The following is a 25,986-nucleotide window of genomic DNA, read 5'->3' as shown; positions in this document are numbered from 1 at the left end:
GGCTCTTCAAAAAAGGTTCCGGTATAAAGGGGGCGGAGCCGTCAGTAGCTGTAGTGTAAACAGTTAACCGTTAGCCTCTGTAGCTAACATTTTGGAAAAAATTGGGCTTACAGTGAGTGGGTTTGCACGCGGAATGGGTATGTGCTTACTAGTCTGTTCTCTTATCGGTTATTCTGGTGCTCTTTAAAAATAAATCAGGATTTTTGTCTCTTTTGTTAATTACCGAGCGATAGCCAACTAGCACCAACTTGTGCGCATGCACCCATACTAACCAAACTCTATGCAAAGATTTTGCTTTTTAAATATGTTCTTAGTTTTTGAAAGGTTAATCTTTATTGATTAGCCTCTAACAGCTGATAATAAGTCGATTGTAGCTACACTTTAATTCGGCGTATTTGTAACGCATCAAGCTTGGATTGCTTATGATAAAAGTCGTATATATCACTGATAGACTGTGCAGATGGCTGCTTGTATTTTAACGGTATTTAAACTGTTAATTAGCAGCAGTTTGGCTGTCATGTAAGTCACTAATCCCTATATTGCCAACAGTGCATTCACAATAGTAGAATAAGCTGTAATTCACCAACACACCAATCTGATTGACATTTAACGATCACTAATGGGACTAAAGGTAAACATGACACTCCAAGGTCTAAGTAAAGCTATATTATATCAAACTGTGCCGATTTAAAACTATATATTGTAATTATTTAGATGTATTTAGTGCAGTTTTATTAAATGCATTCAGTCGATCATAAGCATTGACTTTTAAAATACTGAGATTTTTTTTTTAACAGAGTTTGGTAGCTTCTTTTGCCAGGCAAACTCCCAAGTTACATTTTTCAAACTTCGGAATTCTCTGGTTTAATCAGAAGATCTTAAACTTCCTGAAATATTTTCACCTCATTTGTTTACTGATAACAGTTTGTCTGTTTATAAATTGTAATAATTATCAATATGATTAGGGTGTGGCCAAAGTGGCACACCTTAATGAGCCTTTTTTAAATTTTATATGGGCACATATCTAATTTACCTGCCCTGACAAACTAAAGTCTGTTACATTCTGAGTTTCCTACATATTGTTACAGTTGCATTAAGTAAGAATAACAGAGTCCTGGTTGGTGTGCGTGCAGCAGCTCCTGACACTGACCCAGATAAGTGATGCTTCCTGCTCTGACATGTCAACCTGTCCTCTCCGGCAGCTTCCCTCCGCCCCCTCTCCTCTCTGCGTCTCCTCGTCCCGCCTCTCCGCCTGCTAACAGCGGCGATGTGGCAGGTCGCACGGCACGAAATGGTGAAGCATTATGGGATGCTGGAGGACTTTGTTTCCCTGGTGACTGAGGCCGTCCCGCAACTGCTGACGGACAGACAGAGGTGTCTGCTGCTGCTGGCTCTGAGGGCAAAGGTTGGTGTTTTGCAAGGAGAGAATGTAACACCTGAATTTGAAGGTTTCATGAACTATCCAATAGTTCCCTTTTCCCACCTGTTTTTAACACATTATGTTGGCTGGATAAGGAATAACAACTTTAAGCGTTAATTAAATCTGTACGGCATGACCACACATTTCTTCAAAAGAAGTTACATTACAGATGTAGAGAAATGTGCCTCTCCTTCTCTAAAATAACTGGAAAGATTGAAGGTTACCATGTCAAAGAAACTAAAATAGGACCACATCTGATGTATATGATGTATATGTCATGCATGCTGTACAACATCTGAGAGAGGAGCGTATACTCTGTGTACCTGGGTATTAGTGTAATAGCAACAAAGATACTGATGCAGTTTTCATCTCCAAGTGACCTTCAATATTAAAATAAATAAAGCTTCTGAACAAGTGATGAAATAAGTGTCGGAAGTCTTTATCAAGATGGTTGCATACTAGCTAGACTTTACTTAAAGGTTCCTCTTGTGCTGCAGAGTGCCTGGTCTGTAGTAGAAAACCCCCAAAGTCCCCAAAATGGTTTTATATTAACATTGATAGTTCCTAGTGTTGCGAAATCAGTTTTACCCCGGTTCTTTTATTCGTCGAGGGATCCAGAAATGGCACCGGAACTTCAGTAGTTATTTTTACAAAATCTTTATTCATCTTTATTCATCTTCATTTAAGCATGCACTTCTAGAAGGGAAGACGAGGCCGGTGTCCCTCTGAAACAATCTTCACCCCTTTGTTAGTTCCAGCCAGCTTTATAGAGGCGACCCCATCATAAATCCCCCATGGTGTGCTGGAAACTCTGTATGTCTGTGTGTGTATGCACGAGCACGTGAGTGCCTGTGTGTGCGCGTACCCACGTGTCTATGTGAGTGCACGTGAGTGAGTGTGCATGTGGATGTGTGAGTATATCAGTTAAAACACTGTGGGTGTGTGTCTCTTCCTAGGGGCCATAAAAACCATCTCCCTTCCAGACCACAGTTATCAAGTTACATGTTGAGACCCCCACACAGGTATCCTTTGGGGAATTTCCACTCAGCATTAACTCCTCTTTGTCTTACTTTCACAGTTCAACTGGGGAGGGTCTCCTAAGATCTACTCCTAAGTTCATGACACAGTCAGGCCTTTATTTATATCCAGGGCAGTGTCAGTGTCTCTACCATAATTCTACATTCTATCTTAACACATTTCTAAACTCTAAAACAAACTAAACATTCCTACATGTCTAAACTCTAAAATAAGCTAAACATTTCTACACTAGTTTCCACAGTGTTTAGAGGACGAAACAGTTACAGGAACTCAGGAAAGTTCATGCACAAGTGTTAAATAAGCAATGTAAATGTAATAAATAGGGGGGTTTTTTTCTCCATGGTGTTCCTCAGGGTTCTGTTCTTGGTTCATTTGAATTTCATTTGAGTTATTTTATAGTTAGGTATATCACTAAATGTTAAAATGTAAACTTTAAACAAAATAGAGTGTGTTACTTTACCTTTTTAACATTGAAGGGACATGTCAGATTATGTTGGTTTTTGTTGTTGTGTTTTTTTTTTTCTTTAGGTCACGTTGTCAGAACCAAAATCAGCTGCCATCCATTCCCACCTAGACAGGATCCACTCTGAGGCAACGGTGAGACCACAAGTAATTCAGACTACGACTGTGTCTAAAAATTATTTTTATTCAAACTGTTTCCTGTGATTTCAGTAAAGGATTCAACATGAAAAGTCACTTCACTGGAAATAATTGATTAAATCCTTTATTTCATGACAAAAGCAAAAGAAAACCAGGTTAATAGTGAGTGTGTGTCTACAGCTCTTCAGCTTGTTAAATGTTTGGGCAGCACTAAATTGGGACCTTTCTCAAAAAAAATAATGACTTGAAATTATCTCATTTAGTACCAAAAGCAGCTCTTTGCTCTCTGTGCTGCTCTGGCCTGAAGCCTGTTAATCCAGGTACTGAAGCCCAGGAGAGAGAGCAGGGAGATTACTGGACAGGCTCACATGATCTGTGTCACTTCACTGCACCCCAGCTCTTTATTGATTAATGGTGTAATCAATCTGATAAATGTTGGAAACCAACACCAGCCCTGTGTGTTTTATTTTGGCTTTTAAAAAAAAAATAAAAAATTCTAATTAACAATATAATATTTTATAACAAATATTTAAGATGGAACATCCTGCACCTTTATCAGTGCACTAAAATATATTTAAATATATATTTTAAATAACTGAAAATGCCTCATATCAGTATTCATTTTACATTTTTTAAACATTAATTGGAATATTTATTTAAATTACAAACAATTTAAACTAATGAATTTTTTTAATATGTTAAAAAGCAGTGAATCATTAATGCAGCACATTTCAATATTTCCTTCTTTAAATGAATTGCTAAGATGTTTTCGTGCTTTCAGCCGTCCATATCTAAACTTCGATTGTACAATTGGTCTTCATGACATTAACCATGTCGTTGTTCTCCATTATCAGTTGAACTTCTGCTGCCTTTCATGCAGTCATGTGAGAAAATTAGGACACCCCATTAAATAATCTGCTCTTTATTAAGAAATGTTCACATATCATTGTCCAATCATGTTTTCATGTATTACTGGAAAAGAAAGTGACTTAGTTGCAATTAAACAACAACAACAACAAAAAATTACACATAAAAACAAATATGAACAAAAATGTGTATTTTAATGGAGGACAAAGTTAGGACACCCTACCCCCTAATAACTAGTGTTGCCCCCTTTGGCTGATATAACTTCAGTGAGATGCCTTTTGTAGCCTTTTACCGGTCTCTGACATCGATCAGAAGCAAGTTTGGTTCACTCCTCAATGCAGAATTCTTTCAGCTGTGAGATGTTTGAGGGTTTTGTGGCATATACAGTCTGTTTTAAGTCACCTCACGTGACGTGCAACGTCATGTTGCAGTGTCCAGTTCCACTTCAGCCTTAATGTTTTTTTACAGATGGTTTCACATGTTCTTCAAGCACCCTCTGATACACAGAATTCATGATGGATTCTATGATGGTGAGCTGGCCAGGTGCTGCTGCAGCAAAGCATCCCCAAACTACAATACTGCCACCTCCATGCTTCACAGTTGGTATGAGGTTCTTTTCTTGGAAGGCTGTATTTGGTTTATGCCGAACATGTCTACTGTTCTGGTGTCTAAATAATTCAGTTTTAGACCCATCTGTCCAAAGAACATTATTCCAGAAGTCATGGTCTTTGTCTACATTTGCTCTGGCAAACTTCAGTCTGGCCTTAATGTTTCTCTAAGAGAGCAAAGGTTTCCTCCTTGCACACTTCCCATGAAACTCAAACTTGTGTAGTCTCTTTCTGATAGTAGAGTCATGCACTTTCACAATGACAGTAGCCAGAGCCTGCTGTAGTTCCTATGATGACATTTTAGGATTTTTGATGAGTTTTTTTTAGCGTCTGCTCTGCGGGTGAATATGCTTGGACAGCCAGACCTGGGCATGGTGGCAGTTGTTTTGAATGTCCTCTACTTGTAAACAGTTTTCCAGATGGTGGAATGGCTGATGTCAAATTCTTTTGAGATCTTTTTGAATCCCTTACCAGACTCATAAACAGAAACAATTTTCTTTCTGAGGGCATCAGACAGCTCTTAGATCTCACCATGGCGCTCACTTCAACACTTCAACAGTCAGGAGACCACCAAACTAAATCTGAGGTTTTAAATAGGCAAGGCCCCTTTAAAATGATGGGTAAAGATGTACTGATCATGTGCACCTGACGTGATACACCTGTGTGTGATTTTTAACCATTTTAAGCGGGATAACAGGTGGGGTGTCCTAATTTATTCTACACCAGAAATTGTTTTTTAAATTACATTTCACATAAAGTTTTAAAAAGGCTTTTCTTATTTTTAATTGTTTAGTTATATTATTTGGATCCCTCAGTATCATTAAAATTGATATTAAATATCCATATGTCCAAATATATTTTAAAATATACAGGCTTTCATAGTGTGTCCTAATTTTCTCACACGACTGTATTAGCATTACCATAAGAAAACCTATGGTAATGCATACCATATACCGAGACATTATTTTAGGAAAAAATATTTAATGGTTTCTTCCTGTGCTCATTTGGCCAAGAATTAACAGCTAGAATCAACAATGGAAACAAGCCTTAGAAAATGACAAGAAATAAGCAGAAAAATTATTATTAGAAAAATTGTTCAGCAGAAAAATGCTTGGAGACTTATAAAAACTAGCATCATTAATGATAGGACCACTCATAAAATAATAACTAGAAAAATAATAGTAACTATTGGCTGATGTCCTCAGTTATTGCTGAAAATAAAAGTTTCTTTTTGTTTCTCATCTGTTCTCTCAGCAGCTGGATGAAGATGTAAGCGAATGCTGGTCTGCTTTGTTGACGCTCACCGACAAATTGACAAAGAGTCCAGACAATTCTCAACGCCTCCTACAGGTCAGAGCTGCCACCTTGAATTATCAGCTTCACACAAAGCTCCATTATTCAATCCGTCCATCATTCACCTCTCTCTGTGCTTGTCTTCCAGGAGGTGTTTGACCAGAGGTTTGACTCCGCCCTCCAGTCCCTCATATCTGACTTCCTGTCCAGGATCGAGCAGCTCTTTCCTGTTCCCAACTTCAAACAGGTGATCAGTAAAACCTTGAGTCAATCCAGTAATTCTGCTGTATTTCATTTTCATTTATGTGGCCATTCATCCATCTCAGGCTGCCTCCTGGTTCGATGCTGCCCCCTCTGGGCTGGAGGACTGTCTGCAGAAGGCAGACAAGGATGATCTGAGGGAGCTGCTGACCAATCAGAGCTGTTTACAGGGACAGGCACTGGCGACAGGTAAGTAAGTAATCAAGAACTAATCAAATTAAATGAGAATCAGACTCAGTTTGGCTGATCTTTAATGTTTTTTTGTTTTGTTTTTTTAATTTCTTAGTGGGTTGTGATACAGAGGAGACCCTCCTGTCTGTGTGGTCCCACCCCCTTTTCACTAAATTGATCAATCCCAACCCTCCTCCACCTGAAACGGAGATCCAATCAGATGTGCTACCTGAGGTTAGTAGCCCCTTGCAGCTGGACGTGGAGCTGGTGAAGGTGGAGGTGGTGGTGATAACAGAGGACGAGCAGGAAGAGATCGAGGAGACTGTGATTGGTTCAGAGCTGGAGGCGTCCAATGAGAGCTCGGCAGCAGTTGGCAATGAATGTGCAGTCACACCTGTGGTTGTGGAGGTGGACAGGTGAGACCTTTTTTTGTTTGTTTGTTTTTTAAATAATCCTGGATCCCTCAGAGTCCTCAGAGCCAAAATATAACCAGCTTTTGCCTGACAGGTTGAGGGACTCATGTGGAGACATTATCAACCAATCAGAAGACACAGGTAACACACACACACACACACACACACACGTAGATATAAGCTGTGTCCCAATTCCTAGGCCACATCCTTCAGCGGCCGCATTTGTAGGCTGTTTAAATCACAGCCAGACTTGAAAGATGGGTTGGGTGTATCATTTGTGGCCCAACCTATCCCAGAATTCATAGCGCGGCCTAGCCAATTCCCGTTTCCAACAATGGCGGCAGCTACTTAGTTTTAATATGACTCTTTCTGGGTCACAAAATAAACTTAAGATATTTTCAGGTGAGAATGTACCCGTGTAAACTTCAAATATTTGCTTGGTTTATTGAGACATCACATATTTGCAAAAGTGCTCTGACGTTTTCTGAGATGTCTGTTACCCACCAGCTCGATAGCTGACCGGGAGGTCAAGGCTCACTAGAGCCGGTGAGAACAGTGGACTCCGGCACATTGTTTCTAGACCCCGCGCAGAAAGCTGGTGACACAAATCTGAAGGCTAGACCGTCCTATTTCACAGGACCCGGCCCACGTAGACTGCGAAGGCCGGGTCCTTCAAAGTATGCGGCCTAAGAATTGTGACAAAGCTATAGAAACTGAACCAAGTCATTAAAGCTTCCTGTCTTTCTTCAATCAGATCTCTCCTGCTCAGAGGTCACAGCTAATGCTCTGCACAGCATTTCCCACAATTCCCAGCGTGTGGCTCACAAGTGTCCTCAGTGTGGCAAATGTTTCATCTACCGCTCACAGGTAGTGTGTCAGTGTCTCAGTGTGGCATGCCAGTAATTATATGGTCACTTTTTTGTCTGTTTGAACAAAAAAAGTATCTTAAAATAAATCAATGAGACCACACATAAAAATTGAAATACATTTATTTATTTTAGATTAAAAATACATATATATACCACACTCCCTTAGATGTTTGTCTGACTGTCTGCAGGTGATCCGACACCTGCGCACCAACAGGTCCTGCGGTTTGGCCTTAACGACATCCGTGCTCGAACAGACTCAACCTGGCGGTGCTGACAAAGAGCCCCGCCTCCCTCAGAACAGCCCCCCTCCCCGTCCTGTCAGGTCTCTGTCCTGCTTCCAGTGCAACGCCATGTTCAAGACCAAAGCCGAGCTGCTGTCGCACCAGCGCACACACCGGGCACGCCCCATCTACCACTGCGTCCAGTGCGACAAGGAGTTCCACCATCTATCCAGCCTGACCAATCACAAGCAGACACACCTGGACAAGGGAGGCTTCACCTGCAGCCGGTGTAACAAGGTGTTCGAGTCGGCCAAGGAGAGGGACGCCCATCGGCTGCAGCACCGGCTGCCCGACCTCACCTGCACAATGTGTGATCAGACATTCAGCTCACAGACGCGGCTGCTGCGACACCTGCAGACGCACTCGGTGGAGGGGGCAAAGCTCCGCTACAACTGCCGCTTCTGTGACCAGACCTTCTCAGGTAGACCACTGAAACCAGTGAACCCCACTAACTCAGAGCACTTTCCATGGGCTCATTGACCTCTTAGCAGCAGATCTGGATTTGAAAGCTCAGCGAGGCGGCTGTGTGTGTTTGACTCACTCAGTGAGCAGCAAACAGCAGGTTTACATCAAGTTCATCTGAGTCAGCCCTCTGTTAAAGATGTTTCTGGGAAAAAGGATGACGGTGGAACAAAACATTGCTGTTGAGCTGCTGCTCTAAAACAGTCAAGAGTCTGTTGCTTTCATTATTTTCCTTTATAATTATTTTCCATTTCAGAACTACAACACAATGTTAAAAAACGAAAAGCTTGCTCATCAACAACCGTCATCAACTGAAAATTTATTTTCCAAGAAAGAATAATTATGTTTCATCCCATTAACCCTGAAGCAACATAATGTATAGCGCTCGAAATAATTGAGTGCTATACTTTTTATTTTTTTACTTTTCCTCAGACCTGCTCAGGTTTTGCAGTCACATGATTGTTAACCATGTACTGTTAACTTGCGCGCTGTTTTCGATGCATGACGCTATACAGCCTCCCTCCCCCTGGTAACCACTGTGTGCTACGGAAAAAACATGAAGACCGTCTCAAAAAGGTATTACACAGCGAGTCGTCAGTGTTTTGGTCATTAGCACTTTGCTGCCAGCTGCTGTAAAACAAACACGTGAACAGAGCCTATAGAGAATTTGTAGAGCTCATCTTGGGAAAGGAAAATATTTTCAGATCATAATTCACATTGTAAAAGCAGCTGCAGGATTTAAGAAAGGGTTTCATTAAATCCAGTGTGGTGGCAACTCTCGATGCAAATCTGATTTTTACGCAAAAAGGAAACAACACAAACTTAATGAACAAAATAGCATTTACACGCACTGTCATTTTATTAGGTACACCTTATTAGTCCTGCATCCAGTCCTTGTTTCTTATTCCTGTGCCGCGCAGATTAAACAAAGGTGATGAAAACATTTCTTCGAGATCCTGATCCATACTGACACACATCCATGATGTGAGTCTCCTGTTCCCAGAGGAAGTTAAACATGTGTTTAAATGTTTGTGTCTCCAGGGGTGACCCAGCTTCGTATCCACCAGCGCACACACACCTTCCGCTCGTACCAGTGCGACCTGTGCAGCAAGACATACGGCTCGCTCACCGGCCTGCAGTCCCACCGGGCGACCCACACCGCTGAGAGCCGCTTCCTGTGCTCACAGTGCGGCAAGCGCTTCAAGACCCGCGACGGCCTGGAGGGCCACCTGAGGACACACACTGGGGAGCGGCCCTACCGCTGCCCCTACTGCTCCAAAGACTTCACCGCACTCGCCGGCCTCAACGTGCACGTGCGGCGGCACACCGGGGAGCGGCCGTACGTGTGCACGGTGTGCGGTAAAGGCTGGCCGTCCGGTGGTGACCTCCAGAAACACATGAGGACGCACACGGGCGAGCGGCCCTATGTCTGCCAGGACTGCGGGAAGGCCTTCTCCATTTCCTGTCACCTGACTGAACACCGGAGGATACACACAGGTAAGACAGGAAGCTGGTCACATGATCACGGTACACAAAGATATGCTGTCGTAACTCCAGATGCTTTTGTGCCAGTTCTGAATCCGACCACCTCTTGGTCTGTTTTCCAGGAGAGAAGCCGTTCTCGTGTCCGGAGTGCGGGAAATGTTTACGGAGGAAGTTTGACCTGAAGAAACACATGTTGTCCCACAGCAACATCCGTCCCTATGCCTGCACCTTCTGCACCAAGAGCTACACCCGCAAAACTCACCTGAACAGACACCTGCTCACACACCGGACTGCCGACGGCGAGGTGGCGGCAGTGCAGGTGGCCGAGGAACCCTGAGGATGTGCTTAAATCAGAACTGTGCGCGTTGTACGAGTTTCATGCGTTCATTCCTGCAGTGAGTGAATCGATCGCAGATTCCTGAGTCTGAGTCGACTTGTGGTGATGCAGTTTGAGGTGGGAGCTGGTGATCAATGTGGATCTGATTTACAGGCAAAACTAACAGCTGGAAACAACAGAAAGCAGTTCTGCAACTTCAGCTGATGAAGCGAGTTTGATCATTAATTCACGAATCAAAGAAACTTTATTTTGAATGTTTATGAATATTTTATTTGTATTTTTTTAACACTTAAAACATATTTTACTGATGTGTTTTTATTGACATGCTTTCATTTACGTTTTTCTTACATTCAAACATTTTTATTTTACTATAAATGGAAAAAAATCTTCCAATGTATGAAAAATGTAAATGACAACACAATCGACTGCTTACCTGAATACACCAGGTCAAAAATCAATTAAAGTTGAAAACACATAAGTATTATTTCATAAAAGTATTAATTAATTATTAAAAAACAGTAATTAGATAATCATACTCAAGATTTATAGAAACTTTAAAAATAAAGAATAAAGTTGTTAATTTTTTATACTAGACTAAAAAAGATTTATTGCATAAATTTAGTCAAAACAGTTGAAATAATAAAAAATAAATAAATACTAATTAATAACAATGAGCATAATAAATATTTTACATGACATATTTATTTTTCATATTTTGTGAATGACATGAAATATAAAAGTAAATTTTCACTCTTAAATCTCGACTAAGTTAGCAAAAATGTCAGTAATGTATAAATAAATATTAAAGGATAAATTTTTTTTTTAATGGTTGAAAAGGTAAATATAAAATGTATGGAACATAGTAAATTTTTAACATTGCAGGTAAAAACTTGATTCATTCAAATTCAGTATCGATAAAGTAAATTTTCTGGTCTCTCATTTTGTATTGAAACTAAATTTCACTCAGTTTCCAGCTGTTGGTCAAAAAACGTCAGATTTTTCTAACGTTTTACAAAGAAAATTCAAATATTTGCCACTCAGTTCACAGCTGCATCACCGCATGCTTTACTGATGAGCAGTAAAGCTGAATACGCTGTCCTGTTAGTGGAGTAAGTCCAGGGTCCGTTGCTTCAGTTGCTGTTGGTAGTAAAAATAATGAATGACTGTTTTATTGTACAGTGACACGTTACGTTACTACATCACTAATCTGTTAGTTTCACACTGGTGGGACGTGCTTACACCAATAGGATAATACAAGGCCATTTTTCTTTTCATGATTTTGACTTAAAAAGATGTTAAAGTGTTATTTTGGTGATCTTAAACGTGACCCGGTGAACCCTGCAGACCCCGAGGTCGACTGGAGCACTTTAATGTTTACTCTGCTGTGAAACAAAGTGTTTAATCAATTTGTGTCACTGACTCTGTTTACATGTACAAAAATTGTTCCAGCCTTTGTCCTTAATCTGAAATATACACCAAACTACAAACCTCTTTGTTTGTCTATCTGTATGTGGTATTATTATGTGGTATAACAAGATCAACCCAAACAAGTTTTTAAAGTTTTCAGCTGTCTGAACTCCTTTTCGCCTTCATTTTACAGTCCTCCAACAGTCTTCTTGGAAAGTTCAGTTTTTCATATTTATACAAAAAATCATCTGTTTTGTATTGTGCTATAACTCTAGTTGAGCACAGCAAGGAACGGGGCTCCACCTTGTGGCACTTTTCAGCAATTGTGCTCTACTTAGTTAAATTATAAAGAATGGAGATAACTAAATCGGGGAAATTAAACAACCAAAATCTTGTCTTCTCACCCAAAACAGTTAGCCTCTAAGGCAGGAATAGCCACACAATCTGAAACACCAAATCTGAGTCTAAATAACAGAGCATCTGCAATGGGTCCCTCATCCTGCCAACAGATTTTAACTCCCATCATCTTGGACTGCAGCTTGCGATGCAGGTTTGTGAGGAGCTTCTCCACCTCTGTCAGGCTCTGATCTTCAGCTGCATTCCCAGATGTTGGAGTTTTAGTCCATCCAGCTGCAGACTAAGGAGACCTTTTGGCCTTTATCTGGGAAATAGTGGAAGGAACCACAAGTTTATTAATCTACCTCTTAGAGTTCCTTAACAGTTAATAGCCCACTGGTGCTCAGGATAATGTAAAGTTGAGGTCATCTCTGGGCTTGGATTTGGTGGTTGGTTTGTATCGCTGCTGTAACTGTAATGCTTTAAATTGAACTTTGGTTAACAGATCTAGAGTAGCACTGCTGGAGAAACTTGGTGAAGTCAAAGAGACCATGAAAATGGCTCAACAGATGAAGATGATTCAGGAGTAAACAAACATAATGAGAACACTTTAGAGCCTCTGTCATGTATATATAAACAGTACAGGGATGTACAGTGCAGCTATAACCTCTGTTTAAGTTAACTGTTAATCTGTTGGCTGGTAGCTACAAACTTCTGGAAAAATCTCCAGAGGAACTCCTAAGATCACGTTGGCTTATTTGGTTAAATGGTCAGAATGGGAAATTCACAGAGTTGTGCTCAGTTTACACAGCGTCATTGCCTTAATAAATTACAGTATTATCAACATATCCCACATGTGTAATGTCTTTGTAATAAATCCTGGTTTAGAATATGTTGTTTATCAGAATAGTAATGGACTATGAGGCCATGCCTGCCACTGTAGTGACTGCTGTGACCTTAAATGTAAAGATGGCTGTTTGTGCTATCTTGTTTGTATCTGAGCGTGAACTTTGACCTCCTTGTGCCGGTTTGATTTTTTTAATCTTTGTTCATATAAAAGCTGCTCTGATGGGACTTTAACTCTCTGACTCTTATTGCTGCAGGTCAAACCAAAGCTTGAATAACACCAGAGGCCAGGGTACAATGCGATGACAATCTTTATTGGGGCCATGTTGCTTAACAAGGTTGAATGTGAAGTGATTGACATCGATGGTTTGTGTCTACTCATCATCGCTTCCTCTCGTCTTTTCAATAACTTTGCCTATCCACCTGGTCATCCTGAACAGGTGAGTGTAGAAGCCATAGTTCTTGTCAAGATCGCAGCCCTCGCTCCATGACATGATGCCGATCTGATACCAGCGGTTCTCTGCCCGGTACTGCACAGGAAGACAGTTTCAAAATAAGACTCATTGTTTGCAAAGGCAACTATTCTAAATTCTCAGATTGAACATTTTGTAAATAGTAAAAAGGACTTTTCAGAGCTGAGAGAAAGAAAAACCATCAGTATTTGTCTATAAAGTTTTAAATTCAACTTTGGACAAAAAAATTGATGAAGTTCTGGGCTGATGTTGAAGACACGGTTTGGGAACCCTATGTTTAAAGATCCTGCCAGAAAAAAGGCCATTCCAAAGAACAACACAAGTATGTTTCATATGGGACTAAACAGCTGTGTAGCTTTAAGAAATTTGCCCAATATGCCTCACTAACTGAAACTCACCAGTGAATAGTGAGTTTCAGTTCCTACCTTTTGGATGAAGGTTTCTGGTGCCAAAGTGCCCAAAGGGTATTTGGCACGCAGACAGGGATCAAACCAACAACTTTCCCATTAGTAGGCGACCTGAACGTGAACTGCATAACGTTACTGAAACAATGCCACACAATGTGTGCCGTCATCGAAGCTAAAGGCAATCCAGTGAAATATTGGTGTATTATTGTGCAGTGTATATGTTTTAACACTAATATTAATAATAATAAAATCAGTGCTGCGTGGCACTTTTCAAAACCTAGGTAGAAAGTGATTTACAGACCACAAAAAAAACCTTTATAATCAACTACATAAAAAAATACTCACTACTAGGGCTGCCACGATTAGTCGACTAGTCACGATTACGTCGACTATCAAAATCGTCGACGACTAATTTAATAGTCGACGTGTCGTTTGAAGCTTCGTAAGATCCCAAAAGGCGCAGGAATAAGTAGTAGGATTTAAGAGTATAATGACGGACTGAAACAGAAGATGGCAGCAATGCATGTACAAGGATGCCAGCTGCCATTAAACCCCGAACAAGAAGAAACTGTGTCCCAGAATTCATAGCGCGACCCATCGTGGTCCTGCTCAGTTTCCAACAATGGCGGCAGCTAGTTAGTTTTAATATTACTCTTATTATTCTTTCTGGGTCACAAAATAAACGTTTAACATATTTTCAGGGGAGAATGTAGCTGTGTAAACCTCAAATATCTGCTCAGTTTATCAAGATATCACATATTTTCAAAAGCGCCCCGACGTTTTCGGAGACGTCTGTTACCCACCAGCTCGATAGTTAGCCAGGGTTCAAGGCTCACTAGAACCGGTGAGAACACCGGACTCCCGGCAAATCGTTTTCAAACCCACCGCCGTCTTTCGCTACTCAGGTTAAACATGATATATAAGTCACTTAGATAACTTAAAAATTTTATTGTTTTGCTTTTTTCAGTATTTTATTTGTTCCTGAGTAAATCGGTTTAGCTGAGAAATAAAGTTATAGTTTTTACACAGCTGAATAAACGTCAAGCAGACAACTGATTATCAGAAGTGTGAGATGCTCGAGAATATACTCCGGTGTCCTGTTATATTTTAGATAGCAAGGAGCAGACGGCTGCGTTTATTAAACTTCACCGAAACAATCTGCAAATTTCATTTAAATTCAATAAACTATCATCTTGTCTTTATTTTTAGTTAGCACATACCTGAAACACTTAAAGCTGTAAGATAATGATAGTTATATAAGAGCAGATGCATGCTGGTGCAATAAACTGTACGTTTTACATTCAATGGATGCATAATCTGATTAGTCGACTAATCGCAAAAATAATCGGTGACTAGTCGACTATCAAAATAATCGTTTGTGGCAGCCCTACTCACGGAGTTAAAGCAATAAAAATCCTGAGCAAACTGTGTGAGTCAAATCATCATTGGTGTGCCAGAGAATACACATTTTTCCCTAGAAACCTTTGACATGGAGTTAATAATTGGTCTCTAGGCCTGTGTGAATCCGAATTTAGTTGGTGAAAGCATGGCTGTATGAGTTCGGTACAGGTCAAACGAAGCATTGGTAATTCGTAATTAAAACATTTTGCATTTTCAGTAATTTTATATATTTGGGTTGTGGTAAAACATATTATAGTTATAAAATACTGTTAATGTCCAGATAGATTTTCAGGAAATGTTTAACATTTTTAACGTGTCAGGAACAAAAGTCTAATTAAACTGTTGTTCAACTTATAAACAAGAAAGCATTAATTTTTGATATAAATGTTAATTTGATTCTATATGTAACAGTTAATATACTGTGTACATATTTTATTACTATGTGTTAATTAAAACAATGTCCTGAATTTTTAGCAGATTAAATTAATGTATATGTGTGATATTTACATTAAACGTTACAAAGCACTGAACAGAACATATTAAAATCTGTTTAAGTGTTAATAGACTGTGTTTTACAGTGCTACTGTATCACTCTGTAACTGTCTTACACTGCCTTCACTTCTGTGTGTTCCCATGCAGTAGGTCTTATAATTTATTTAACAAATATTTTATTAAACAGCTGCTTGAGATATAAACCGGATGTTATCTAATGATAAGAAATGGTAAAGAGGAGACTTAATCTATCATTAGTTATTCTTCTTTCATTGTGATTCTCACCTTCATCACAAAAGGTCCCCCGCTGTCTCCCTCACAGGCGTCTCCATGTTTGTAATCGTCTGGTTTATAACCTGAAACACACAGAGACTGTAATTATAGAGAAACTATGACACCTTCAGGAGATCCAGGATCATCCTGAGAGAAACAGCCAAATTCCATTCAGTACAGCCGATGAGACGGCAGCATCACTCAGCACACCAGGGGTTTATTCAGGATCAAACAGTTGGACCAAAAATAAGCCAAAAATAAAATATAAACAAGCATTTTCTTGTTGAACAAATGTGGAAACTCTTTTGTTTTGTTTTACCAGCACAGAACATGTTGTCTGTGATCTTGACTGAAGTGGAGCTGCGGCAGATGTTCTGGTCCACTATCGGTAGGTAGATTTGCTGAAGGACTGATGATAATTTTCTCACTGCAGGATTCCAGTTTTCCTTCAGGCTCCCCCACCCGGTAACTTGGCCGTTAAAGCCTTCAGACATCAGACTGCCGGGAAAAAATACCAGTCAGATATATCACAAGGCCTGTCACCATCCATAGTATAAACCTCACTGAACCAAAGTGTCTCTGACCACAGTTCTTAATAGCACCCTCTACTGGCGCAGTCTTTGCATTACTTTAGACTTTCCAATAAGACAGAAGGAATCTGTGGGATCTGAAGAATCTTTTATCCCCCTGCAGGATAACTGGAGAAAAGGAAAATCAATATCTATGCAGAAATAGCTATGTGACCAAGTTTGAGGACCTGACTTGATTTGATCAAATTGTTGTTTACTCAGTACTTTAGGCAAAGTCCTTGGCACAATAATAAACTGTGTTGATACCTCCCCAATTAATATTTCTAGCAGTATTCAACACCATATGAACAAAATAATCTCTCCAGCAAGCTCTATGTCTGACCCAGAATCTCCCCCACATGAAAACGCTCCAGATCACATGACAGAACTGGAAATTTAATTCAAGACACATTTTCACTTGTTTCCTTTCATTTGGTGGGAATTATAATTAAAGAATTTGGTCTGAACTTGTCAACTTGTAATTGGTTGCAAATGTTGCGTTTGTCTTACAACTTGGCGACCGTCTTGCTGGGCAGGCAGATAGGATGGATCCTATCAGTGAATATGACCGGCCTTCTCATGTGCAGCAGAGCGATGTCACGGTTCAGGTTTTCCTTCCAGTTGTATTTGGGGTGGACAATGATTTCATCAATTGCCACAATCTTCTCAATGTTACGCTCAAACCTAGAAAAAGGTTTAAATAATGTCAACAGGCCTTCAAATGAAACTAATGATAATTAAGACAGACACGCCTTTTTACATGTTGCTTCTGTGTTTTCCCAGCCGGACCAGTATATCGTTGACAGTGAGGTTCCTGTTCCAGGGTGGGTAAAGGATGCAGTGAGCTGCGGTCAGGATCCACTGATCACTGATCAGACTGGCTCCACACAAAAACTCCTGTGGGTTACGCTTGTACAGCATCACCTGCCTGCAAACAACAAAATTATTTATTGAGTTAGAAAAATATAAGTTGAGTCACAAACAGTTTGTATCTTAATGGTTCTTTTATTTATTTCTGATTGGCAGGATCCCACAAACTTTTTTCTTTTATTGATTAATTGTAGTGAGTCAATTTTTCTTGCTTGGTGTGTTTTCTAAGGACATTGTCAAGATTTAAAAGCTATTGATGTTGCTTCTTTTCGGTATATTCTTGGCAAAGGAGAATCTTCATTGGATGTTTGCTCTGACAGTTCTAATGGGCAGAGTAAGGCCTGTAGATTCTGTTGGATCTACAGTGGAAAAAACTTGAGCTGTTCCAGCTGTCGTTATGGAGAATCTAAGTTTGGACAAATCTATGGACAAGCTCGCTGAGTCGATTAAAAACCAGCGAACCATGGACAATGGACACTTGTTGACTGTACCACCCTTCAGGAGCTTTCGAGCAGACAGAAACACCAATCTGAGTGGGAAGAACAAATGCGTCAGGATTGCACTGTTTGTGAGGGGAAGGATGCAATCACAGATATATTTCTGCAAACGGAACATTTCTTTGGTGTCAATATTTAACTGCTCACTGTGGAATGTATACATATTACTAATTTGTCACTTACCACTGTTTAGATTCCTCCATCAGCTAACACAGAGGTCAACCAAATGAGTATGGTTGTGGCGTATGGCTATGCATAATAACTGGAAGACCTGGCCCACCCTTTGCATCATAACCTGGGCAGGCAGCATGACTTTCAAATCTGTCTCAGCTTTTTTGCAACAAAGAAAAGATACTGAAAACCTTCCCTGTCTCATACTTTTATTTATTTGCTTGATGTTACTTACTGTAAGTCTTTGAATCAGTGAGGCCTGCAAGCACAGACCTAACAGAGCCCTTCACTTTTTCTATTTCCTTGCTACCTCAGCTCTTTCTTTTGCATATTTTATTTACCTTTGAAGCTACTTGATTTTCAAATTCCAATTTTATTTGTCATACTCACAATCATACACAGTACAACATGTAGTGAAATGGTTATTGTTGTGCAATGCCTACAGTAAAGAAATTTGCTAAATTTACAAATTTTATATTTTAGTAGTTTACAGTAAAAAAAAAAATTACACTTTGAAAAATGTACATAAAAAGAGGCAATAAAAGTTCCATTAAAAAGATCTAACAGATTTAAAGAATAAATTAAGAATTTAACCTAACATGTAAAGAGTAAACTAAGAGTTAAAGATAAATTATAAGATAAAAAAGTAGAATGTGCTAATAGACAATTTAAAAAAGAAAGTATAAGAAGAGTGCAAATAAACAGATTGCCTGCGATGATTTGATGTATAAGAGTCCAGACTACCCCTGGTTCAGGGCCCAAATAGCCTGGGGGAAGAAGCTCCTCCTCATTCTTTCTGTTTTGACCAGGATTGACCTCAACAGTGAGAAAAGTTCATTGTTGGGATCGGAGAGGTCTATCATGATCTTTCTGGCTTTGGTCTTGCAACGTTTAGTGTAGACAGACAGCAGGTCAGGAAGCTCAGAGCAAATGATGCTGATGCTGATGCTGCTGATGATGAAAAAGCTTTATTTGTCACTTGCTTTTGGCTGAGCGCACCACTCTTTCAAGATCTTGTCTGTCCTGCTTGGTGCTGTTTCCATACCAGGTGCAGATGTTTCCCATCAGGGTGCTCTTGATGGTGCAGGAGTAGAAGTTAAGCACCCTCAGTGGCAGATGGAAGTCTCTAAGTCTTCTGAGGAAGAAGAGACGCTGGCAAGCTTTCCTGAACAGGGTGTTGATGTGACATGACCATGACAGGTCCTAAGTGATACGGACACCCAGGTACCGGAAGCTGTCCACTCTCTCCACTGGCGCACCAGCGATTATCAGGGGTTCATAATTCTTTCCCTGCTTTGTACTGAAGTCCATAATCAGCTCCTTAGTCTTGCTGAGGTTTAGCAGGAGGTTGTTCTCCTGACACCACTTCTCCAGGTCCATAATCTCCTCCAGGTAGATCTTCTCGATATTGTCAGAGATCAGGCCCAACACAACAGTGTCGTCTGCAAACTTGACAATGGAGGTGGTATCTGATGTCGCTACACGGTCGTAAGTAGGGATGGGTACCGGTTTCGTTCTGACATAAACGGTAGTAACCAGACCGAAAAGCAGCGCACATTTCGGTGCTTTTTTTTCCTGAGCTGTGATACACTTTAGATTCTAGCCAATCATTTTACGTTTCTGAGGATAGTAGGCGGGCCCAGGTACGTACGTTCTTTTAGAGCAGAGCTACAGATTAAAAATGCCCAAGGCGAAGTGGTCAAAAGTCTGGCTGTACTTCACAGCAAAAGATGCAAACCCAGCAGCCTGCAACAAGTGCTTTAAGCTAATACTGTGATACTGTGCAAATGAGGTAACTCCTCAAATCCGATGAAACACCTGGCGACGCATACCGTTTTTTTAAAAGCCGAGAAATGCGCCGTATTTGATAGCTTGCTGCGAGACCTCACACCGAGCACATCTACTGCGGGTGTGGTGCCTGTTATCGGACCTGGAGTTAGCAACATCCCCCAAGAACCCGAAGAGACGAGTAGAGTCCTGGCCCCTAGCCCTGCCAGTGAAGCAGAAATGATGACGGATGATGATGGCAGCAGCAGCTGTTCTTCTCTGCGTGAGTAGCTTAATGTTGTTCGTGTGTAATTAACGTTGAGTAGGCTAACCACATTATTACATTAATGCATGTAAGGTGAACTAGCAAACACCGTCGTAGTTAAATGTGGCTGTCTTCTTGTTTGATGGCAGATACTCCCTTCACCCTGGCCAGAAAGGCTAAAATGACCAAAGAAAAAGTGGAAAACAGCTAAACATGAGAGGTTTTTGGACAAAGTTTGTGTTTTTTCCATTGATTAAGCACTGCTTCCAGCCAAGAGTGAGACCATATATGCCCTATAGCTGCAGAAAAGGCTAACATTGTTATCTTTTTACAAAAAAACAGCTGAATATGAGAGGTTTTTGGACCAATTTTGTGTTCTCCATTCTTTAAGCACCGGTTTGAGCACCTTTTAAACACCGGCACTGTTTCAAAAGTACTGGTTTGGCACCAGTATCGGATAAAACCTAAACGATACCCATCCCTAGTCGTAAGTATACAGTGAGTACAGCAGGGGGCTTAAAACACAGCCTTGAGGCACTCCAGTACTGAATGAGATGGAGGGAGAGACATGTTTTCCCACCCTCACTGATTGGGTCTGTCTGTAAGGAATTTGAGGATCCACTGGCACAGGGATGAGCCTAGTCCTAGATCCTTCAACTTGGTGAAAAGCTTTAAGGGAATTATTGTCTTGAATGCAGAACTGTAGTCCATGAACAGCATCCTAACATAATTCCCTCTGCCAGTGTCCAGGTGGCTCAGGGATGTGTGAAGCAGGTGTGATATGGCATCGTCTGTGGAACGATTAGTCTAGTATGAAAACTTAAGTGGGTCAGTGGTGGCAGGAAGTGAAGAAGTGATGTGGTCTCTTACCAGTCCCTCAAAACACTTCATCACTGTTGATATCAGTGCTATTAGGGCTGTGCGATATGACCAAAATCTCATATCCCGATATAAGACATCTATCGTCCGATAACGATATAAATTACAAAAATTTTACATTTTCTGTAAATTCTGTGAATCTCGGGCAGCTCGACTTGCGTGAATTGTTTCCAGCTGGGCGTCATTTACCTGGAGTCGAGTGTTTTAACCGATGTATGAAACCATACATTTTTAGACATAAGTTTTAACGGCTGCAGTTTTCTTTGTGAGTATTTATTACACAGCGTGCTGCGGGGAAAAGCCTGTTCTAACGTTTGAGTCAAAGGTTTATTTTTTAGCACCTGACGGCTCTTTTATGCATCTCATCTGTAAATACTCTGCATACTCTTTCACGTGATTCAGTTTATTTTGAAAAGCCTGAACAGGATCTTGAGCTTTATTGTAAAAGGTTTATGTGGAAAATAAACAAGTGGACACGAGGTGGTTTTACCGTCGTTGTTGCTAACGACAACGCATAAAAACAGGCGCTTGTCCGTCTGTAGTGTGGTTATATTAAATATAAGAGAAAGAGAGAACTTTAAGAAATGTAATATAGCCACTACAATGACCATCAAAACGATGAAAAAATATTGCCGTAAACAGTTTATTTTGCGACACCACGAAACAAACGATAGTGTAAAATGAAACAATAGATGTTTTTATATCGTCATCTGATATATATCGTTATATCGAACAGCCCTAAGTGCTACTGGACGATAATCATTGTGGCAAGTGGGCTGTTGTTTCATAAAAACAGGAACAACGATGGACTGTTTGAAGTACATGGGAACCCCTGCTTGGGCCAGGGAGAGGTTTAAGATCACTGTGAACACCGGTACTAGCTGGTCAGTGCAGGCTTTCAGGACCCAACCAGGGATTGGATCTTCTCCTGCTGCTGTTCACTCTCCTGAAAGCTTTCTGTGAGGAAGGCTTTCAGGAGAGTGAACAGCGTTGAAAGCATTGTTCCTTACTGGTCCTCTCAGCACGCATGCAGCCATTTGTTGTGTTATTTGCTGCAGCGTCAAAGCGAATATAAAATGTGTTCAGCTTATCAGCCAGTGAAGCGTTGGCATTCATCACTGAAGAAGCTGTCTGTTTATAGTCTGTTATTGTCTGCAGTCCTTTCCATAGGCTCCTAGAGTCGCACTGTTGTAGCTGTGACTCTAGTTTTTCCCCGTAGCTCCGCTTTGCCTTTGCAACCACGCTGCGCACATTGTGAGCACATTGTAAGCAGCCTTGTATTGGTCCATATTACTGGAGACGCGACCCGCTTTGTAGGCAGTGGTGTGCGATCTCAGACCATCATGGATGTTTTTATCCACCCACGGCTTCATCCACTAGTTTCCTGATAAATCCCACAACCACTTCCGTAAACATGTTGATGCCATCAGAGCTGCACCGAAACATGTTCCAGTCTGCGTCATCCAGTGCATCCATCCAGCGTGCGATCTCTCTCCTGATTGGTGCTTCCTGCTTTAGTCTTTGTAAACAGACACGAGGAAGATGATGGTGTGGTCCACTTTTCCAAATGCCGGCAGAGACTGTGCTTTGTAGCAGTCTTTGAATGGAGTGTAGCAGTAGTGGTCTAGTGTTCTTGTGGCCCTGGTGGGGCAGGGGATGTGCTGGTGAAGGTTATGAAATGTGCATTTGAGATTTACTCTGTTAAAATCTCCCATAACAATGAGAGCGGCATCCTAGTGAAGTGTTTGTTGTTGTGTGAGAGCCGCATGTAGTTCACATAAGGCAGAGTCTGAGTCCGTGTGTGACAGAATATAAACAGTGCAGTCAATGACCGCAGTGAATTCCTGAGGAAGATAGAAAGGGTGATCAAAGGAGTTTGCAAAGAAAAGCGTCTGGACTTCTTTAAGTTGCTTGAAGACGTTTCACCTCTCATCCGAGAAGCTTCTTCAGGAACACACACATGTAAAGGAAGCACTGAAAACATGCGGTTATCCGAACTGGGCGTTCATAAAGTCAGCTAAGAGGCACAGAAAAGAAGATCAGACACCAGCGAGGGAGGATAAGAAAGACAGACGCAACAACGTTGTCATCCCCTATGTAGCCGGTGTATCAGAGAAACTCAGGAGAGTTTTCTCCAAGCACAACATCCCAGTGTACTTCAGACCCAGCAACACACTCAGACACAAACTGGTTCACCCGAAAGACAAAACTCCAAAACACAGACTTAACAACGTGGTGTATGCTGTACAGTGCAGCGAGGAATGCCCAGACCTCTACATTGGAGAGACCAAACAGCCACTTCACAAGCGTATGGCACAACATAGAAGAGCCACCTCCACAGGACAAGACTCAGCAGTCCACCTGCATATTAAGGATAAAGGTCACTCTTTCGAGGATGCCAACGTTCACATATTGGACAGAGAGGACAGATGGTTTGAAAGAGGAGTGAAAGAGGCCATCTATGTCCACTGTGAGCGACCATCTTTGAACAGAGGCGGTGGTTTACGACACCAACTGTCTGCCATCTATAATCCAGTTTTGAGTTCCCTCCCCAGACGCCTTAACGCCCACTCACATCCTGGGCCATCTGACCTCAGGAATTCACATGACAAGGTGGGGCCAGGTTTCACAATGAGCTCACCCGAAACCCTGGCTGATTAGGTACCACACCCGCTTTCACACCTTGGCGCATGTGATTAGAGGATCACCAGGGGGTCCTTTGTCCCTCCTTGGGGGGATACTCCCACTGGGTTTAAATCTGGGACTCTCGGCCATTTGACCTTAGAACTGAAGAAGCTTCTCAGATGAGAGGTGAAACGTCTTCAAGCAACTTAAAGAAGTCCAGACGCTTTTCTTTGCAAACTCCTTTGACTACGATGACCTGGATGACTGAGAACCTTCACAGACATAGAAAGGGTGACATTTAACGAGCAAAAGTTCCAGATTGGGTGAGCAAGAGCTTGTGAGTGGAAAAATGCTTGTGCTGTCGCACCATCTATTGGTTACCATCAAACACACTTCACCACCTCTTTTCTTCCTCGGTGCCATTGTTCCATTCATTTGTTCTGCGGTAGACCGAGAAAGTATCGCTAGGTTCAGCAATGTCTCGGTGACAGTGTTGGGAAGGTTACTTTTAAAATGTATTTTGTAACGTATTCCGTTACGTTACTCAATGACAGTAACGTATTCTGAATACTTTGGATTACCTATTATATTATCGTGCTTTTTACAATTACATGAATGTACTATTGCTGCGTGTGAATTATTACTTTTACTGAAGGTTACTCGCCATACCAATACCGACTAGATTTTTAAATCTTAATATAAAATGAGTAACAGTAGGTGGACATTAGGTAAGGCTGCACATTTTGCAGCGATCTCGTATAGAAAACTATTCAGCATGTATATAAAACAGGTCCGCGGCTTTGAACCATAGTAAAGGGACCTCTGGCTAATGCGTCGGGTTCATGTCGGGCTCATAGCCGAAAACTAGCTTTACTTTGTTGTCTGGGTCAACTTTGCTAGCGATAGACGGAGAGAGGCGTTGAAAGGCTGCTCCAACGGAACTTATTGTTTTGGAGAAAAACACGAAAAAAGTGTACAGTCGAGTCTTAATAGCTTACTTATAACTGGGCTCGTCAGGCACTCTTTTTGGCTGCAGTGGTTATTATTATATTTACATGCTTCCAGCTCCCGTTTCTGCTCGGTGACAGCTCGTACTTTTCCTTTTTCTCCCTCCCTCGCTCACAGACACATAACGTGTATGGCAGTCCATTCTCCCTGCAGCACGGACTACACTGCCCATGAGGCTACATTCTTTAGGGTTATGCCTGTAACACTCTGGCTATTGCCTTCATATTAAATCATTTTTGTGAATATTTTTTTTAAATAGTTCTTCACGTCATTATGTGGGCCGCAAGTAGAGGTGACATGGGCCGCGAGACTGAGACACAGGCATTAGAATAGAGAGGGCATAGCCGAACATATGAAACAGGAAAATACCGCCGTGTAATCCCTTTATTTCAGCAAAGTAACTGTATTCTGAATACCACCCTTTTAAATGGTAACTGTAACGGAATACAGTTACTCATATTTTGTATTTTAAATACGTAATGGCGGTACATGTATTCCGTTACTCCCCATCATCCTCTGCTCGGTGAAGCAGTCCCGAATGTCTCTCTGGAACTTGACTCTGGCCCTGAGGTCATCACCCTTGTTCTTGATGGACTGAAGATTGGCTAGCAGTATACTGGGCATAGATATACTGTGTGTGTGAGCCCCTAGCATATGTTACTGTTTTTATGTTTTGGGTGCTATAGCACTGCAGTCTCCTGAATTTTGGGATAAATTAAGTATAATAATGGATTGGATTTCATATAGCGCTTTTCAAGGCACCCAAAGCACTTTACAATGCCACTATTCATTCACTCACTGGTGGAGGCAAGCTACTGTTGTAGCCACAGCTGCCCTGGGGCAGACTGACAGAAGCGAGGCTGCCATATCGCACCATCGGCCCCTTTGGCCAACACCAGTAGGCGGTAGGGTAAAGTGTCTTGCCCAAGGACACAACGACCAGGACAGAGAGCCCGGGGATCGAACCGGCGACCTTCTGGTTGCAGATACGCTTCCCAACCCCCTGAGTTACGGTCGCCTCTTATGTTACTTTGATAATCTCCTGATGGGAGTCTGATCTGTTTTGACAGACATCCAGAACAATTTTGTCAATCATCCTTAAAGTCATGTTTATCTAGTGCCATTACCATGGAGCTGAGCCCACTTGAGCGTCATCATCCAAAATCATACGACAGCAGCCGTTGAAACCCATGCATGCTTCTTTTACATCTCTTATGTTGTTCTTTTCATATATGGGACGCTGTCCACAATCTACAGCACAAGAAATAAATAAAAACTTTGATAGATGGTCAAACACAACAAAACTATTAACAGGCTAGATTGATCACCTCCTTCTTGAATAGTTCTCTTTCAGCTTTTTGGGGTACAGTGATTACCTGATGCTTGCTGTCACTGCCCATTAAGTGCACTCACCATCCTCTCCTTGTCCAAACGTGCGAGGACTGAAAAGGTTTTTCCTGGCCTGACCTAAGACGGAGCGCTCCCTTTCTTCGGTCACAGTTGTTTGCTCAGGCCCTAATAGCGGATCCTCTGCAGGAAACAGGTGGCCAATTGGAAAGGTAAGGGCCTGGTAAACAGGAGGATTTATTTAATAG

General features: G+C 41.3%; 2 protein-coding genes across 4 annotated transcripts in view; one reads left to right on the top strand and one right to left on the bottom strand.

Moving 5' to 3' along the window:
* The first annotated feature begins 3 nt into the window (after window positions 1-3).
* Window positions 4-12,922, top strand: LOC116325023 (zinc finger protein ZFMSA12A-like). Of its 3 annotated transcripts, none has more exons than XM_031745825.2 (12): window positions 4-137; window positions 1,203-1,405; window positions 2,987-3,055; window positions 5,791-5,883; window positions 5,975-6,073; window positions 6,153-6,276; window positions 6,374-6,674; window positions 6,766-6,812; window positions 7,426-7,538; window positions 7,729-8,242; window positions 9,325-9,780; window positions 9,891-12,922. In XM_031745825.2, the coding sequence occupies exons 1-12, from the start codon at window positions 134-136 to the stop codon at window positions 10,103-10,105; spliced, it is 2,238 nt and encodes a 745-aa protein (XP_031601685.2). In that variant the 5' UTR covers window positions 4-133; the 3' UTR covers window positions 10,106-12,922. The 3 variants fall into 3 exon arrangements, with proteins under 3 accessions (XP_031601685.2, XP_031601684.2, XP_039462475.1); XM_031745824.2 differs by having other exon boundaries at window positions 5,788-5,883; XM_039606541.1 differs by lacking the exon at window positions 4-137 and adding an exon at window positions 4,394-4,455 and having other exon boundaries at window positions 1,389-1,405.
* Window positions 12,923-12,987: 65 nt separating this feature from the next.
* Window positions 12,988-25,986, bottom strand: part of LOC116325008 (prothrombin-like) — a 37,118-nt gene continuing 24,119 nt past the window's right edge. The window contains exons 9-15 of the mRNA XM_039607430.1: window positions 25,805-25,921; window positions 25,519-25,642; window positions 17,070-17,237; window positions 16,820-16,993; window positions 16,060-16,238; window positions 15,753-15,823; window positions 12,988-13,224 (exon numbers count right to left, since the gene is read on the bottom strand). Coding sequence (XP_039463364.1) covers window positions 13,069-13,224; window positions 15,753-15,823; window positions 16,060-16,238; window positions 16,820-16,993; window positions 17,070-17,237; window positions 25,519-25,642; window positions 25,805-25,921 — 989 coding nt within the window. The 3' untranslated portion in view covers window positions 12,988-13,068. The remainder of the gene's footprint in view (window positions 13,225-15,752; window positions 15,824-16,059; window positions 16,239-16,819; window positions 16,994-17,069; window positions 17,238-25,518; window positions 25,643-25,804; window positions 25,922-25,986) is intronic.

This window comes from Oreochromis aureus, linkage group 23, assembly GCF_013358895.1.
Source record: "Oreochromis aureus strain Israel breed Guangdong linkage group 23, ZZ_aureus, whole genome shotgun sequence".
Classification (NCBI taxonomy): Eukaryota; Metazoa; Chordata; class Actinopteri; order Cichliformes; family Cichlidae; genus Oreochromis; species Oreochromis aureus.
Note: the sequence above shows the minus strand (reverse complement) of the source record. Positions and strands in the feature narration are given on the sequence as shown.

Coding starts and splice junctions, on each gene's coding strand:
- LOC116325023 (XM_031745824.2), top strand. Junction 1,406..2,986: donor TGCTGGCTCTGAGGGCAAAG/GTTGGTGTTTTG, acceptor TTTTTTCTTTAG/GTCACGTTGTCAGAACCAAA. Junction 7,539..7,728: donor GTTTCATCTACCGCTCACAG/GTAGTGTGTCAG, acceptor GACTGTCTGCAG/GTGATCCGACACCTGCGCAC.